Genomic DNA, 19,424 nt, shown 5'->3' on the forward strand with positions numbered 1-19,424 from the left:
AAAATACAGCTGTGAGAAATCCAAGACTAAGGGAGAGTATACAATATTGGTCGGTGTACTATAGGTGTGCATGGACATACATGGGGAGGTATTTAATTGAATTTGAATACAAGATTGTCAAGGTGACTAGGCAACCAAGGCGTTGGAGGGGTGTCTAGGCGATACGGTGCTCGCCTAGGCATCGTCAAGGTGCCCTTGACATGTAGTTTATGACTATGTATAGTATAGCAATGACAATTTTATATAATTAATGCTTATATGAAACATAGAAGCTATATCAATGCAATATGGTATAAGTATGCTAGTAATAACTTAATATGAGAAAACTAACATATAATGTAAGCATGTTATCAAAAAACAAAGCAATAACATAACTCAATTTAAACTCGTGAAGTGTCAACAAGGCATGATGTTGCCTTGGACCCAAGAAAGAGCCTGGACGCCTAGGCCACACGTTGCCAACTATGTTTGAATATGAAATTTAAGACATGGCTACTTCAAACCATGTCCTTTCTATTCAATGCTCGGAATAGAACACCATCTGCCCATGGGGAACAACAATGGTGGATCATGTTGAGAGGATCCTTAACAAAGGTCCATGCATTGATTTTGGTGTTTTTGGTCTTATTTAAGTATGTAAGTATGTGATCATTGGTCTACCTTAAGAACAAAAGGTCCTAAGATTCCTAATTTTAGAGGTTGAGATTAGCTCGTGCTGGCTCAAAACACATGCCAAGCCCAAACGTCAAAAAAGCTAGACTTTTGGGAGAGAGGGAATGAGGGCGGGGGGAGGTGTTGGAGAGAGAGGATAACCCTTCCTCCCCCAGTTTACCAAAGCAATTTAGGCAATTATCATTTTCACTAGTTTATTAGAGTTTTGACACATCCAAAGAATGTGCAATGTTTCACACAAAGAAGGTCAACAATGTGTTAGGTAAATACAGAAAACTCTACTAGCAAGCTAAACTGCTTGACAATTGATAATTGAATGTGCAATGTTTCACACAAAGAAGGTCAACAATGTGTTAGGTAAATACAGAAAACTCTACTAGCAAGCTAAACTGCTTGACAATTGATAATTGAACTACAATTGATATAACTAAAGGCAAAAAAAATAAACTACAAATAAGCATTAACTTACCCCAACCAAAGCATTGTCGCCGAGAAGAGAAATTGCTGGCAAGATACCTCTGTTCAAAGCACATCAGATAAACATCATCAGCAATCTAGCAAAGAAAATAATGGCAGAGGCTAGAGACAAAAACACATGGTAGATAGAAGGGGGGTTGCATCTTTAGTGTGAAACAAGCAGGTTAAAGACTTCACTTACCAAAATCCAGGACATAGTTATTGGACAAATTTTGACATTTGACATTTAACACAGTGATACCATGCTTCTAAATAGATATCATTCTCAATACTACTATCTTCAGGAATTCCAAGGAAGTTCTACACAGTTTCTTCTTGTAAAATTCACTAGATATACCACAAAAATATGTTTGTTTTATGAGAGGCGAAGTGACACCACCGAAGGTGTCAAATGAATTAGTAAACTGACTTTAAATACACTCGTTTCCATATTATAGCACATCCTCTTAGGGGTAAAAATGGTCATTTGGTCAAAACCCTAAACAAGGAGCCATGAACAGTGAAATCTTGCAAGAAAATATTAAAGGCGCCAGAATCTCCATGAAGCGTGAACTGAACCTTGAACTTCCACGAACCATGAAATCAACCGTCTCCTCCATTCCAGCCATTTTTTTCTGGCAACCTTAAACCATAATCTGTGAAACCTTAAACTTGAACACAAAATCTAAATCTCTCCTTCAAATGGATGAACCCTATGTGTGAATGCAGAACTTGAACACTGTTGATGCTGCAGAACTTGTGGTCTGCTGTAGCCGCCAATGTCACCATCTAATTGCAGAGATGAGGAGAGCTGAGGGTTGAGTTGCAGAGATCGCGGAAGGCAGTTTCATGCGAGAGAGAAGGGGAAGATAATGAATTACAAAGTTCTACCCGTTTCACTAAAAAAAACAGTTTGTAATATGCATAGGAAGGCAGAAAAGTCAGGTTACAAATGATTTGACACTCCTTTCCCCCCCCCCCCTCCCACAGGGTGTGGCTAAGATATTTCCTTGTTTTATATCCTTTGAATGGGAACAACAGATACTCATGGAAGCACAAATGCTGTATCCAATGCAGATGTATTTTATTGTGTCAGCATAAGTAAATATGCATATTCAAGTTTTGCTACGGCCTTGACACATAAAAATGAATACACAACTGTAGCAGGTCCAACTGCAAATTAAACCTGCCCTCCTATTTGTTAACTTCTTTGAGCACTTACTGCATCTACAGTATGAATCTGAAACATATAAAAGACAAATCCTAATCTAAGCCAAAACTCAAAAGTAGTATTTGAATCTAAACAATCTCAACAAGAACTTAGTTTAAGCTAAAAGTAGTTTCGTATCCAAAAAGCAAGACAATACTATGAACAGGAACTTACGTAAGAGAATTCCCCTTGAAAATAATAGGAGGGGCAACTGCAGAAAATATGCAAAATCCAATGTGAATCTGTACCAGAAAAACAAAGGAAAACAAGTTAGGACCCCTTCCATGTCCTGTTCAATGCAGAAATATGATGTACAATAACAAATTAGAGAAAATTTTCTACCAAGTAAAACAGGAAAAACCTCCCATACTTCAATGCACTTTCAGTCCTGACAAAATAGAAAAGCAGGGCAGCAATGTGATTACATAACACAGCATTGTGAGTGGAAACTCAAATCAGAACAGAAGATGAGATGCAGAGATTTAGGATCTTGTCGATGGGCAGTTCAAATAGAACGAAATTACGGACCATAAATAAGTTTTGATGTGCCAAAAGAAAAGCAGGTACAGTACTGTTAGATCCTCATGCATTTCACCAAGGAAAAAGCACCCAAAATCTACCTAGTTGGATAGTAGTTAGTGATCAGATCTTCACACTAGTGAATTATCCTCAGGATCCTTACCTAACAACCTAAAAAGACATGCCACAAATAATAATGGTTATGATCATCAGATTGGTTAGTCCGTCAGTCAGAAAGTTTATAGGACAACCAATGATAGGTCCTACTCAGGTCACAAGTCTGTTAACTCTACAGCATACCCTTATAGTGAACACATTTAACATCAAGAGATAAGTCTGCAATAATCAAAGAAAAGAAGTACCTCGAAGCACGATAAAGAGGACGGTACCACAGTACATAAGCTCCTGGCACTCCTGATATAAAATATATAATGGCAAGGAGCCAGATAGTCACACCTAAAACACCAGATGTGATGTTATAAATGATCATGCAATATAGAATACTGGATTAGATCCAAATCAAATGCTCTGAAGAGATTAGATGTATCAAGACATGGGAAGTAAATATGAAGGTAGATACTCTTTTTCAAACTAACCTTCTCCTTTGATCCATGCTGTGGTAACTGCTACAATATTCCATAATAGACATACTACCAACCCTGCAAGTTCAAAAATTGTAAATTACCTAAGTCTAATAAAGCTTTAACAACTGAAAGGTACACAGAACACAGTATGTTTAGATGTTAGAACTTCTATAAACACAAAACAATTAAGGGATCACATAAAGACAATTAACAAAAAACATCTTAGAAGTAACATTAACAATTTAAGACGACAACCTCATGGTGAAATGTGATCAACTTCCCACTCCCACCCACACACACACACACACAACTGACAGAAGAGAAAGACCACCCACAGCAGAAAAGCAAGAAAGGTTCTAAAAATATCAGTATAAAAGGATCTTAGAGAAAAGGAACTGAAGGCAGGGTTCAAGTGAGTGAGAGAACTACCATCACCATAGTACTCTCAAAAACCTGAGTTCAGAAAAGATCTCTTAGAAAAAGTATTTTGTTTTCTTTCTCGCCTCCAACTGCTTCATAAAACAGTTTATAACTTCTTCCAAAGGGCTTACCTCTTTTTCTAAGAGGTCCCTATCTGCCAAAAAGATTCTATTGATGGGTGTTTGTACAGTACCAACAATGGAATGAAAACCATTGCTAATGTAATTATCGAATTCTATAACCTTTCATGTAGACTCATTTTGTTTCTATGGCACATAATCTAAATTTGGAAGAACTTTTAATTGTTCTAGCCATTGTAAAAATTATTTCTAAATATAGAACATTTCATAATTCAGCTGTAAGATATTTACCCAAATAACTGGTCGAATTTGAAAGCTTCTAATCCACAAATATAGTGCACATTATTGGCATAGCTTCATCACTGTAATAGTGCAACAACGCCTAAATTTCTACTAATGATGTATGAAATTACATTTCCTAAGCTACAAGCCTACAATATGGGCATGCAGTTTTACAGATTCCAAAAATTCAAGTCAACAATTTGATGCAACAAACATGACTAGAAGACTAGAACAAACCCAAGGAGGGGGGGGGGGAGAGAAGAACAATTACATCTGATCAAAATAATATATATGTATAACCATGTCTCATGAACCATTATATAAAGGCAAAAGTGCTTTTAAGCTGCCCCCTAGAAAGGGCTTCCCATGCGACCCTAATGATTGTTCTTCCACGCAGACAGAAGATGTAGCATAGTAAGAACACGGTCTAGATTAGCCACATGGCAGAATTTCAAATGCAAATTCAATCAAATACCCTCTCATGTATTGGCATGCATCCCCATGTATATTTGTGCACACCTATGGTACTCCAACCCATAGTTGTCAAGGCGTCGCCTTGGACGCCTTGGTCACCTTGATTATGGATCCTCTCCAATGCCTTGGGTGGCCTAGACGCCGTGACAACTATGCTCCAACCGCTATTTTGGACTCTCCAACCACCGAGAATTTTTCAAAGCTCTATTTTGCCACTTGGAAAACTCCGTTTGGGATGAAATTTGACATGTGAGCAGGGACCTTGGGGTCTACCTGCCCAAAAATATTGGGTCCATCCACCTGCCACGTGGCAGATATTCAGAAAACCTGAGGGTTTTGGACAGTATCACAACAAGATATTGTGGAGCTACTTTTCAATTCAAATATCTTGCTGATTTTCGTTGTACAACCAAATAAATTGGAAAACAACCACACCAATATAACAGTAATCCGTACATCATAAAAACAAACTATTGCATACAAGTATCTCTCCATCGTTTAAGCCATAATTCTAGTAACACAAGAACCATGAAATACAATAGAGCTTACACACCTAACCATGTCATGAATGCAACATACTGCAGCCTTTGCAGGTGGATTGGTATTTCATTTGCTATATCATGGTGAATAATGGGGAAAAATGGAGGCCAATTTTTCTCCTCTAAGACAATACCAGCTGCCAAACAAAACAGTTTAGTCAATATAAAAGATTACACAGATTAACGTAGCTCTGTAGTACATAAGGAATGGCACCAACATATAAGTAGTATGATTATATAACAGAAATGTTAGTACCTCGATCTGCAGCATCTTCCCTCCTTTTCAGTTCCTATAAAGCATCAAGAAGGCTGATTAGAAGTTGAAAGGATGAATTACATTAACCAAAGACGAGCAAGAGAAGTTACAAACAAACTTAGATTTTAACTATCCATAAAATTGATGGAACAGATGATTGATGATAAAGAAAATGAAATGAAAACATACATGTGTAATACTTCACAGGATGGTTTCTAAATGTGAACATCAGCAGCAAAAGTGCAAAACATCTATCCCATATAATAGCCAACATGCAGCAGATTATCAAATTTTTTTACAGAGAAATCATCAAGTCAATTGTCAAATGCATCATGAATCTCGAACATTTATGAATACATATGAATAATTTAAATACAGATTACTGCTGCAAAATTCTCATTGAACCCAAGATTTAGATTATTCTAAAGTCTAAACCATCACTGCCCTGATATTTGATTATATATAAGCTCATGAAAGAACCTTAATGACTAAGGGGCTATAGATATTTCATAAGTTTGAGATTTTATGTGTTACAGGAAGGGAAATCAATTATTAAATAGGTGCTAATCATAAGAACCACACATGCCGAGCTCAATATGGTACTGTACATTTGTAGTTTCCGAGATCCCACGATGCAATCCAGGGATCGAAAACCCTGGTTCGGATTGTTTATGGGCCCACCCAAGTGTTAAACAACTGAAACAACGAAGCTGATGGCAGTTCTGTAATTAACCAGAGTTTTTAAGGTCTAGTTAGGAAGATAAAGAGGGAAGGGATAAGAGAAAGAAAGAAGGGCATTTTTGGAAGAAGGAAATAACGAGTTTTAATATCTATCGCAAGGGATTTTCTTCAACCTCAGTACCTCACTATAGCAAACTTTCTACTTCGATGAAGAAATCTTGCTCATACGATCTCCAATGGAAGTGAGGTTTCAGAGGTAGGTTCTTACTTCATAATACTCTCATCAACAACAACTAGTAAGCCAAATCACTGACTGAATAAGGAGTATTGAGTTTCTAAACTAGATTTGGCGGTAGAACCGACATTCAAAGTATCAGTATCAGGTATCGTATTGGAAGAGTGATTTTAAGAGACATATAATATTGTATCGAAGAGATGCAAGATATGCTATATATGTGAGAAAATGGTCAAGAAACACATGGAAATGCTTAGGATATATGCAACTATGCAAGCATAAAACACTATAAATAAGTAATATGTAAAATATATCATGTATAAAAAGGAAAAAAAAGTATATAAAGGATGAGGTTTCTTACATGTACGAATACCTTTTTTAGGGTATCATATCAGTACCTTAAAAATAAGATATGTATCGGTTAGTATTGGTAGATACAGAAGGATAATCAAAACCCTGAATTCTGAAAGGGACTTTTGGACCTGAGCTCCTAGTGTTTGAATCGCCTTGTGGAGGAATCTTATTCCCCGAATTGGAGAGAGAAAGAAGAAGGATCGAAGTTAGATGGACTATGTAGAGCTTCAAGTGTTGCCCAGAAACACAGACCACCATAAAGAACTAACTCAAACTCAATTTCATTCCATATTCCAACCCTGGAAAACCGATGGTTACATTGCTGCAGCCCTTACTTAACAGCTCGAGCTTTTGGGATAAGCAGTTGTAGCATTATCCTCTCTGATCCAATTGGCAGGGCAGATTTGAATACAGCTCACAGCTGAACTAAGTCTTGTTCAAAGGCTGTCTGTTTATGATTTACAGTCAATACTGACTTGATGGTGGAAGGGGATTCAGCTTCGATTAGTAGATGGGCAACTTAGGATTGCAGCCCTCAAGGGGTCAAACTTCATATATAATCTTTGCAGTAGCAGCCTATAGATTTTTTATGCAATGAAATAAATAATGATTAAAACAAATTTTTTTCTTTTTTCTTTTTTGGGGGTGGGGGGGAGGGAGAGGAGGAGGGAACCATAAAGATGTCGAGGATAAATGTTTACACATGCAAGTTACAGTGATACATGGTAAATTCCTATTATACTGAACTCAGAAAATCCTCATTCCAACTAATAAAGGTAGGTTCAAGTCTGGAAACAGCCTCTCTGCGAAAGCAGGGGTAAGGCTGCGTACATTATGACCCTCCCCAGACCACGTAGTGGCGGGAGCCTCATGCACTGATTACGCCCTTTTGTTTTTTAATCTTTTCTTGTTCTTTTGAAAATAAAAAAAGTCAATGATGCAGATCAGCACCAAGGAAGGTACTCTAAAAACCACCAAAGAAGGAGGAAAACCCCTGACTCAGTAACTCAGCCTTGCATTCTGAGTTAACTCATTCATGGATTCTGTTTTGGGACATTTTCTGGTTCAAGACTGAACGAGGTCTTCTCCAGATCGTGGGGCTCAGTTAAGTGTTCTGTTTTAATTTATTTTATTGCTTGTAAAGGTTGGATAGTCTTGGTTAAATAGAACTCCTTCCCCTTACTTTGGATATGTTTTAATCTTGTGATACACCTATTCTACCTATTTAGTTAAGATAGAGTTTTACTGAGGTGAAACACCAATAGAAGAATGTTTCCTACATTGCTTTTACTTCTTTTTTCCTATTGTAATTCTGTTTTCAGTTTCTACTTAAATATATAAGGCCTCAGAGCCTCCCCATGTTTTTTAAGTTGAATAAAGCATAGTTTTGCTTTCATATTCTCTGAGATGAAGTAATCAATTGAAGGTGGGATACCAATAGTGGCTGGTGGGATTCCAAATGAGGCTAGGTGGGATGCTTAGTCATATCTTCTTCATTCTTCCGTTTATGCAAACAGGTTAGTTCTTAACCTTAATTTCCTGAGCATGTTAGTGGACTAAATTTTATAATTTTATTTCATTCTCATTGGGATTTCAGATCTTGTCTTATATTCTGCAATTGCATTTCTTAACTTCAGTTCTTTATTTTCAAAATCCAATCTTTGATCTGTTTTATGAGTTCCTTCTGCAACTACAACTCTTTGAATTCCTGAGTTTTGAATTGAGTTTTCCAGATCAGAATACATGTTCAGAAATCACATTTGATGTTCTGTTGATCTCAGTTTTCAAAATTAGATCTTGACAATGATTCAACAGAGTCCTATTCTTATTCAAATTCCTGAACTTAAAGTTTGATCTTTGATTTTGAGGTCTAGTTTTTGCTGATTGTTTATTTATATTAGTTCTGACTTCTTTTACTTCTTTTTCATCATCCACTGACACTTACATACTGTTCTGAAGTTATCCACCATCACTGTTATCGTTTCTCAGTTTTAGAGAGTTCTCTTCAAGTGAGATTCGTCTGTAACCTGGAATCTGACTGTTGGATTGCTTTCCATTTCTGTTAGTCTATTCCCTAATATAATAGTGTAATCCATTGATTCTGAAGTACGTCTGATAATCAGATCTTGGTTTACTGATTTTCTTTGGTTCTGGTCATTAATTCTTTACCGCAGTTCTGGTTTATTATTGTGTATCTGATCCTAAACCTTTACACTTTTAGAAACCCATCAGTGAACTTCATCTAACATGCAAATACTATAACACTTTAAATTGGATAAGCAAATGACATGACCAAGTATTTAGAGGTCAGCATCAAACCCTGGCTTGTTTTCAGGTAAAACAGATCCAGATATATTGAGATCACTGAATCCAGCGAGCAAAGGATTGCTATTGAAGGGACTCAATTAAAACAGTGTAATAAGCAAGGTTCTAAAACTCGGGTTTCGACAAGGTTTCGATCAGCCAGAAATTGAGTTCGTCTCGGTTTCGACCATATCTCGGTCGAAACCAGGGATTTTTTCCCATTGATGGGGAAACCAAGGTTTCGACTGTAAAACAAGGTTTTTTAGACCTGGTTTTTTGCAGGTTGCCTATTTTTCACATTTTAAACACAATCCATGAATTACATTGACAAAAAAATCACTGAAAATAGTACTTGTGGTTATTGACCCCAGTTTACTACTGCATTATAAGAGTATTTGTGTCATTAAACTTGGATTGTTGATTACCAATAAAGCGGCGAATACAAGTTTCGTCTGTTCAGTCAAAAAAGACAATTACAGATAAAGGGTAACTTGGTCATTTCAGACTCCATAATCACTTTCTTCTCCCTTTAAATGCGCTATCTTCCACTTTCCCAGCTCAACCACAGGCCCCAAGTCACAGACATGCTTAACATTATTTTAACGTTAAAATAAATCAAAACGAATCCAGAATGGATTTTTTAGTTTTTTTCAGAAAATAAAAGTATCATAAATCCTCCACAACGGCTATTCTTCTTCTTCTTCTCTCTCTTGCTTTCAATGGGCCAATCAACGGCTAGTTTTCGTGGTTTTTAGCGCTGCAACTGTTCATTCTCTGGTTTCACTTTAACTAACCCCATTAAAGAGCAAACAAGAAATAGAAAGTTGGAGAAGCAGCAGAGGAAGAGGTGGGATTGTGGGAAGAAGGGACTAAGGAGATATGGATTTGAGCTCGTTTGTCACATCGCTTGCGACGTCTTTCGTGATATTTTTGTTTTTGATGCTCTTGTTTGTATTGCTTTCGAGAAAACAAGGCAACAGTGTTGTACTGTTGTTTACTTTCCGAATCGAATTCTCAAAGGGTTGGAGCCATGGGAAGGGTCGAGGTCGAGAACCCATTTGCTTGGATTCGAGAAGCGTTGAGCTCCACAGAAGCATAGCCTTGGTTTTGACAGGTTTTGCACTGGTTTCGACCGAAACCATCTGGTTTCGCTCTAAAACCAGTACGAAACCGTCGAAACCTGTCGAATTAATGGATTTTTCAAAGTTTAGGTCCAACTCGTCTCGAAACCTGTTGAAACTGAGTTGTCTCGGTGGTTTCGACAGGTTTCGACCGAGTTTTGATTCCATGGTAATAAGATGGATTGTGCTATCCAGCACTCCACATTGGGCGATCTGGATAAGTATTTACTGATCCTTGAAAAAGTGGATATGACCCTCATATGTGATAAACAAACCTAACACATAATTTCATTACAGAAATACCAAAACTAGGGGTAATTCCAATTTGGATGAAAAGTTGAATCTCTTAGCAAGATATGTTCAACAAAAGGGGGACAGATTGTTCTACCAGAATGTGAAAAATTTATTCAATGCAATAGTACTGGCATGTACCTGTTCTCTCTTCTTTAATTCAGCCTCCTTGGCTTGAAGCTCCTTTTCCTTCTTTTTTAAATCCTACATAAAAAAAAATTAAAAAAAACCGAGATCCTAAAACTCAGAGAAAACATAAGAAGTAAGAAAAATGGACTAACTTTACAGTTGAGAATTAACACCCACCTTTGCTGTATCAAGAGGAATATCAATTGTTGCTCCACGGTCATAGTTGAAATCTGCAGGCTCAGGAGGAAGAGGTGAAAGCCTTGAGTTTGTGGCAGGAGGAACACTTCCAGGATTCTGGGAATCACAGCAAGATAATAATATTTCAGAACTAGAGCATCCGCAGACCATAAGGAAGCCAGGGCGTCATAAAACAGAAGAACATTTCAGATCGGTGATGATCGCATAAAGAAGTAAAAAAGGGAAATAAACGTCTCAAACAAAGACAACCAGACTTTTCAAATGACATTATGCTATGACAATACAGCAGTAAATACAGTACTATATTTAACTTACAAAAATGCCCATGAAATTGCGTATGGATTACTAGTGAAACATAAAGTTGTAAACTATTTCATCTATGCTCAAATACTTTGTAGACTTGATCAGATATTCAGAGTCACAAACAAAAGTAAAATTTTGAGTGTATTATCAGACTCGTCACCCTTGCTGGAATTCCTTGGTCCTTACAAGCATTTCAATTTATGTATAAGAATTTTGTCTATCCCAAACAATGGAAGGGAAGGAAAGCATTATTGTAATTTTTCTCATGTAGAAAGATCGATGAGTTGACAGGGGTTTTAACTCCAAACACACAATTGTAATGAACCAAGTAATTTTATAAATTTATTAGGTTTGGACTTCAGTTGATTTTAGGTAAATAATAAGTCATAATTGCCTCAAGGGAAGTAATTTAGAGAATATTCTTAAAAATAATAGAAATCAAAATTGCTTCAAGGGAAGTAATTTAGAGAATATTCTTACTCATTTGTAGTAACACTAAGAGTTTCAGTTTACTTGGCAGTTAGGCCTTTGAGTCCTAATTAAGGTTTGACTGGATTTTAGGGTTTTTAATTTATAAATACTATTATATTTTCAAACCTAATTATTTTATGGTACAGATAAAATAACTAGCAAGATTTGATGAATAAAATTCAATTACCACTCCCAGTACCTGGAGATTGGTCTGTCCCTACAACGATAGTTGTTGCAGTAGTGGACTTTAACCCTTGGGTATAGTGAGCTTTATCCACATCATTAGGCCTTTGTTCTTTTTTTTTTTTTTTTTTTTGGGTGTATAAAACCATTACCAAAGAGAGGAGAAAAGGAATCAACGAATTCCAAGACCCCACCTATACAAAGGAGCACGGGGGACTGAAGAAGAAAAGGGGAAGGACCCCGACAAACCAACATACCAAAGATAGCCAAACACAAAAGGGCAGAAACCCCGACCAAAAGAAGTGCACAAACTAGAACAAATCCACAAAAAGAGATCACAAAAACCTGCAAAACAGAGGAACCCACAAATCGCAACTAGTTGTGCTGGCAGAGGACGTGGTCGCAGATATCCCTAGTTAGAGGCAGTAGCTTCTCACAACTGGGCACGGAGTACTCCAGGGGGCTTCTTGGGATAAGGGGGGAGCTAATGTTGCACCGGCAGTAGGGGGACAATAGGGGGACTGGATGAGATGAGGGGTTAAGCAAAGGGAGGGAGAGAAGCTCAACAACAAAGGAGGGGGGCATAGGAGGGGGATGCATTGGAGCTTGGCTGGGATTGGGGAGGGAGGGTGGAGTGGGCCGCTCAAGGAGTAAGGCCCAATAAGGGTAGAAACATGGGATGGGCCAGAAGCATGGGGGGTTTCGGTGAGGGGGTAGGACCGTGGGTGGTAGGGCCCAAGGGGATGGGGGTTGGAGCTGAAGGGTTGGGACAACACAGGTCGAGGGGGGTAGAAAGGAAGAGCCCAACATGGGAGGCAGGTGGAGTTGAGGGGTGGCCCCCCGCCCCCCACTAAAGGCGCAAGAGGTAAAAGGAGGGGGAGGGTATGGGGAGAGGGGAACGCACGATCAAGAGACAAAGGAGAGAGTTGAGGGTTAACAACAGAAGCCGATGCCGTAAAGGGGGCAAGTGAGGGCGACAGGTCAATGCCAGGGGTAGCAGGCAGATGAGGGCAACAAGTCAAAACCAACAAGCGGAAGTCTACCATTAAGATGGGTTTGGTCAGAGCTGGTGGCGCCTTCATTGTTGGGACCAAAGGACTGAAGTGCGTCAAAGCGGTTTCGTCCAGTGGTAGAAGTGTGGAGGATTGATGGTCTGGAGGGAAGATTGATTTCATGACCTCGGGGAGAACCAGAAGCCGAAATCTCCTTGCGATGGTGCTGATGGTGCCTACTTCTCCGGCCACAGCTGAGGCCATGGGAACCAGAGGCTACAGGGAAGGAGGCAGGTAGATTGAGGAGCCAGGACCTTTCGCCTCAGAAGCAAGAGAGGGATCTTTGCGCACAACAATAGCAGGGGGCTTGAGAGTGCAAGCCTGAATAAGATGGCCAAAAACCTTGCAAATAAGGCACTGGGGAGGAAGCCTTTCAAAATGGTATTGGAAGGAGAAACCTTCGTCTTCCACAACGGTAACTGGGGTTGGAGGGAAAGCATCGGCAGAGACCTGAACACAGATCCGTGCAAATGCTAGTCTATCCATCATTTCAGTTCTCTTATCATATAGGGGTTTGCCGACAACGGACCCATTGATGCTAAGCCCCTTCTCAAACCAAAAATGGAGAGGAAGGCCTGGAAGCATGATCCACATCGGGATGGAGTGCAGATACATTGTTGAGTTGCAGATATTGGTCCCATTGGCATAGGAAGATGGGGGTTTTCCCCACTTGCCAAGGTCCTTCCCCAAGGGCTTTCAGCTTATCTTCTACTTCAGAAAATTTGATATGAAAACTCCATTGTCTTAGAGGTAGGTATCCAGGGTCCCTTGATTTCTCCATTGCTTGGTTAGGGACAGCTTCACTATATTGACAGGAGGTATACTCCCTATGAGGTGGCCTACCAAGTTGTTGGAACCGCTTCCTCTAAAAGGCCGACCTTGTAGGAAAGGGAGGAAACAATATGTATATCAAACAGGAGCTCTAACATGGCGGACTATCCAAAGGGGGACATGGGTGGATAAATAACTTCAACACCTACCCGCTCCCAAGGGGATTCGATACCGTGACCCCTGCCTGCTCTGATACCATGTTGGAACCGTTTCCTCTAAAAGGCCGACCTTGTAGGAAAGGGAGGAAACAATATATATATCAAATAGGAGCTCTAACATGGCGGACCATCCAAAGGGGGACACAGGTGGATAAATAATTTCAACACCTGCCCACTCCCAGGGGGATTCGATACCGTGACCCCTGCCTGCTCTGATACCATGTTGGAACCGCTTCCTCTAAAAGACCAACCTTATAGGAAAGGGAGGAAACAATATGTATATCAAACAGGAGCTCTAACACGGCGGCCTATCCAAAGGGGGATACAGGTGGATAAATAATTTCAACACGAGCAGTTCTTCCATTTAGAGATTTCAGAATCAAGCAGCCCTGTAGTGTAGAGACCAACAATTTTGACTCCAACAAGGAAAAGTGAGACAAAGTGGAGAGAGTGGAGGTGGCCCTCCCTAGCAGAGATAGGAGCAAGACTAAATAAAGAGTTCTAGGCCTTAGCGCCGATGGCAAGGGAGAGGGTGAAGGAGTGGCTAGGAGGAGGGGACGGGGTTAGGAGGGGGAGGAACCGGTGGTCTGACCTGCCAAAGGGGTCAAACATGGTGGAGGACCCTCTTTTCTCTCTCTCCTCTCAGCTCTCCTGTTGTGTAGAAGGTGAGACATGTATTTCTTTGTTTGTTTACTTGTGATTATTTTGTCTTTTTCTAAATTTTTGTACCCTAAGTATTTGTCAAATGACAACCTTGTTCCCTCAAAAACCTTAGCATTGATTTTTTATGCCTATAGTCTAGATAGTAAAGTTGAGGTTCAGATTAGGGAAACAATGGAGAAGGAAGGAAGATGTTAGAGAAGAAGGAGACAAGAGAGGGAAGAAAAGAGAGTTACGGTTGAAAGTTGTGTGTATTAGAGAGACTTCTCCAACACACCTATATTGCTCAAATAGAATTACTCAAAGTATTACAATCACCTCCCTAGGGAGGTAAAAGGTAAAAAGACATAAAAAGTTAAAAATACATAATAAGGGAACTAGTTAGAAGTCTAGTTCCTGAACTACCCCTGATACATATTTACTATCAACTCTAACACTCCCCCTCAAGCTGGAGAATATATATCATGCAATCCCAGCTTGCTTAGAAGGACATTTAACTGAGGAGAGCCAAGAGCTTTGGTGAGGATATCCGCAACCGATCACCAGCCTTCACAAAGGGAGTACAAATGCAGCCGAGTCTATCTTCTCCTTGATGAAGTGTCTATCAACCTCTATGTGCTTGGTTCGGTCATGTTGAACAGATTGTGGGCACATCGATGGCTGCCTTCATATCACAAGAGAGTCTCATAGGACCTTCAGTGTCAAATCCCAGCCTCCGAACAAGTCTTCTCAACCATATAAGTTCACATACTCCATAGGCCATAGCTCTAAATTCTGCCTCTGCGCTGGATCTAGCTACAACATGCTGTTTTTTGCTTCTCCATGTAACCAAATTACCCCTACAAAGGTGCAATAACCGGAAGTGGATCTCCTGTCTGTAATGGAGCCAGCCCAATCAGCATCTGTGAAACCTTCCACTTTCAAGTGGTTGTGTCTGGCATACAACAATCCTTTCCCTGGAGAAGACTTCAAATATCTAAGAATACGGTACACGACATCCAAGTGGCCACTCTTGGGAGCGTGCATGAATTGGCTCACTACTCCCACTGCATAGGAGATATCTGGGCGTGTCATGGCAAGATAGATAAGCTTCCCCACTAGCCTTTGGTACTTTCCCGCATCAACTAGAGAAGGACCACAATCTTCTCCTAGTTTATGATTTTGCTCAATAGGAGAATTGGCTGGTTTGCAGCCCAACATTCCTGTCTCGGTCAACAAGTCAAGAACAAACTTTTGTTGACATATATTAATTCCTTTCTTGCTCCTTAATACTTCAATGCCTGATAAATACTTCAAGGGACCCAAGTCTTTAATTTCAAACTGTCGTGCCAAGTAACTCTTCAGGTTATCTATCTCAACTATATCATCTCCTGTGACCACAATATCATCAACATAAACAATAAGGGTTGTAATGGTACCATGGCCCCTCTTAGTAAAGAGAGTATGATCAGCTTGGCTCTGGGAATATCCATTCTTCAGAATGGCCTACCGAAAGTGCTCAAACCATGCCTTTGGTGACTGTTTGAGACCATATAATGCCTTCTTGAGGAGACACACCTTCCCTTCAGCTGATGGCATTTTGAAGCCTGGAGGAGTTTGCATGTACACTTCCTCTTCCAAATCCCCATGGAGAAAGGCATTCTTCACATCCAACTGGTATAATGGCCATTCTTTATTGGCAGCCAATGACAAAAGAACTCTAATTGAGTTGTGTTTGGCAACCGGAGCAAATGTCTCCTGATAGTCAATTCCATAGACTTGATTGTATCCCTTAGCCACCAACCTTGCTTTGTATCTCTCAACACTCCCATTAGATTTGTACTTGATTGTGTAGACCCACCTGCATCCAACAGGGACATGTCCCTTAGGAAGATCCACCAGTTGCCAAGTACCATTCTTCTCAAGTGCCATCATTTCCTCAGACATAGCTTGTCTCTACTTTGAGTCAAACATAGCATCAATAACATTTTTGGGAGTAGAAGCAGCAGAGAGGGCAGTAACAAAGGCAAGACCTGTAGGAGAAAGAGCATCATAGGAAACAAACTGGGCTACAGTATTAGTACAAGCTCTTTTCCCTTTGCGAACAGCAATAGGGAGGTCTAAATCACATAAAGAAGGAGAAGGGAGATCACCTGAGTGAGAAGAGTGGATCTCAGGTTGTGGATATGGATCCAAAGAGGACTCTTGGTAGGTCTTCGTTCTTTCATTATGCAAGCCTTCACCTTTTCTGTATGTAATGTGGTAATCTTTCTCCTTACTAGGACCACTGGCAGTTCTGTCAACCACCGAATCAATATGCACATCATCCAGATTCACAGACTTCCCAATGTCAAGCATAAAGGGAGAGATACGTAGTGGGTAATGGAGAGAATCAGCAGCCTATTCATTCCCACAATTCTCCCCCTGAAGAGGATGCTGAGATGGGGCAAAAAAAGGAACAGATTCAAGGAAGGTGACATCTTTGGAGGTGAAGCACCGGCAAGAAGAAGGATGGTAGCACCGGTAACCTTTAGAAGTAGAAGAGTAGCCAACAAAAAGACACTTGAGGGCTTTGGGATCAAGTTTTGTGCGATGTGATTTGTTAACATGCACATAACAAACACAGCCAAAGATTTTAGGAGGAAGAGAGAAAGTAGAAACCTATGGAGATAAGATGTCTAAGGGAGATTTGAAACCAAGAAGTTTGGTTGGCATGCGATTGATGAGGAAAGAAGCAGTGAGACGAGCAGCCGACCAAAAAGTCTTGGAAACATGCATACCAAACAAGAGACTACATGTGACCTCCAATAAATGGCGATTTTTCCTCTCAGCAACCCCATTTTGTTGGGGTGTATCAACACAAGCTAACTGATGGAGAATGCCATTCTTAGTAAAGAAAGCTTGGAGACCACTAAACATATATTCTCCCCCTGTATCAGACCGGACAACTTTGATACGGGTATCAAACTGAGTAAGGATCATTTGATAAAAATTCTGAAATGCCTCACAAACATCACTCTTATTTTTCAGAAGAACAGTCCAAGTAGCAGGAGAAAAATCATCAACAAAAGAGACAAAGTAACGAAAGCCAAATAAAGAAGTAGTGGGAGAAGGTCCCCAAACATCAGTATGTATAATATGGAAAGGAGCAGCACTTCTATTACCATGATATGGATAAGAGGAGCAACAATGTTTGGCCAACATACATGGTTCACATTAAAAAACATGGGAAGATGCAACAGAAGAAAATAAGTGAGGTAAATGTTTCCTCATTACAACAAAAGATGGATGGCCTAGACGTCGATGCCATAACATAACAGACTCCATTGAACTACTGTCATCACGTCCACACACATAGGACTGAACGGTGGGTACACCAAGATAAAAAAGGTAAAGGCCTTTCTCCTCACGTCCGCTACCAATAATCCTCTTCGTCACCAAATCCTGAAAGAGACAGTAAGAAGGAAAAAAGGTGACACACTAGTTGAGGGATTTAGTCAAGTGACTTATAGATAAAAGGTTAACAGCAAGGTTAGGAACATGAAGAACTGAGGTAAGGGAAATAGAGGAGGTAACAGGGATACTACCTTTACCAGATATCGAGGAAAGGGATCCATCAGCTATCCCGACTTTATCCTTACCAGAGCAAATGGTATAGGAATCATAATTAGAGGACATACCATCATGTGGTCGTGGCACGAGTCAATGACCCAAGACTGGCTGCGATAAGACGTCGTAGCGGAGACTCGCAAGGCCGAGGACGAAGATGAGCTGGCCACGGTAGATGCAGGAGATGTGCTCAACTGGGATATAATCCGACGGACTGTGTCAACCAAGATAGGATCATCCTGTGGAGCATCTGCCTCAGTCGTCACGGAGTGAGCTCGAGCTCCCCCTCTATGACCACCACGACTACGTGTGCTAGGAGGGCGACCATGAAGTGACCAACACCTATCCTTGGTGTGCCCAGTTCTCCCACAGTGATCACATTTAAACCTCTCTCCCAACTCCACTGGCACCAATTGTCTCTACTATACTGGCTGCCTCACGATTGGGCCCTTGACCTCTGCTACCCCCACGGGTGTCTCGAAAAGAACTGGAATTGAGAGCTGACTTGTCATGAGATGATGCTGATGTGGAGTCCATAGTGACACGCCGAGTCTCCTCACTCTGTAGGTAACTACAGACCTCACTAAGAGATGGAAGAGGAGATCGGCCTAAGAGTTGGAGCCGGATGGGTTCATAGTCTGGGTTCAGACCACCAAGTAAAGTGAACACCCGCTCCCTTTCAAAGGTCTGATACACCTTCGCTTCATCCGCCGGGTTAGTCAAATGGAGGTCCCGGTAGTGGTCATATTCTTCCAAAAGACTAAGTAAGGCATTATAGTACTCAGAGATAGTTCTGTCCCCTTGCCTCATGGAATGAATCTTTTGGTGTAGGCGATACACTTTGGCGAGTCACCCACTCTGTCATAGGCCGAGAGACACTATCCCGGATGGCCTTGGCGATCTCCTTTCTTATAAATCTTCTCCCAATCTCGGGCTTCATGGAGAAGATCAACCATGTCATGACTGTAGAATTCTCAGTCTCCCATTTCTCATAAGTAGGTGCATTCGGCTCTGGAGGCTTGATAGCACCTGTGATGTACCCAAGCTTCCCTTTGCTCCTAAGGGAAAGCTCCACGGAATGTGACCAGTCCAAGTAATTTGTCTCATCAAGTTTCACAAAGGAAAGTTGAAACTGTGTGCTTTCATAGGCAAATTGAGGAGAAGGGACAGGCTGTGATTCAGCTATACCAGGTCCCGAAATCTCATAATCACCCATTGTTCAAGTGGGGAGTACACACTCTACCCAAATAAATAAAAACTTCCAAACAGGTCTGATAAAACAGAGCCAACAAGTAACGGCAGCCTGTAGAGGCTCAAGTAAAGGAAAAAACAGGAAAAAGGGGCTTCACCCTAGCATTCACCAAGAAATAACA

The 19,424-nt window shown here is 40.4% G+C and overlaps 1 protein-coding gene across 2 annotated transcripts in view; it reads right to left on the reverse strand.

The window, feature by feature from the left end:
• Window positions 1-19,424, reverse strand: part of LOC122641155 (secretory carrier-associated membrane protein 2-like) — a 47,677-nt gene that overhangs the window by 10,287 nt on the left and 17,966 nt on the right. For both annotated transcript variants that reach the window (XM_043834490.1, XM_043834489.1), the window contains 9 exons: window positions 10,785-10,901; window positions 10,620-10,682; window positions 5,493-5,526; window positions 5,251-5,373; window positions 3,454-3,516; window positions 3,220-3,313; window positions 2,681-2,726; window positions 2,513-2,580; window positions 1,142-1,190 (listed from right to left, as the gene is read on the reverse strand). In XM_043834490.1, the coding sequence (XP_043690425.1) occupies window positions 1,142-1,190; window positions 2,513-2,580; window positions 2,681-2,726; window positions 3,220-3,313; window positions 3,454-3,516; window positions 5,251-5,373; window positions 5,493-5,526; window positions 10,620-10,682; window positions 10,785-10,901 (657 nt within the window). The remainder of the gene's footprint in view (window positions 1-1,141; window positions 1,191-2,512; window positions 2,581-2,680; window positions 2,727-3,219; window positions 3,314-3,453; window positions 3,517-5,250; window positions 5,374-5,492; window positions 5,527-10,619; window positions 10,683-10,784; window positions 10,902-19,424) is intronic.

The sequence above is a fragment of the Telopea speciosissima genome, chromosome 9 (genome assembly GCF_018873765.1).
Source record: "Telopea speciosissima isolate NSW1024214 ecotype Mountain lineage chromosome 9, Tspe_v1, whole genome shotgun sequence".
NCBI classification, from domain to species: Eukaryota; Viridiplantae; Streptophyta; class Magnoliopsida; order Proteales; family Proteaceae; genus Telopea; species Telopea speciosissima.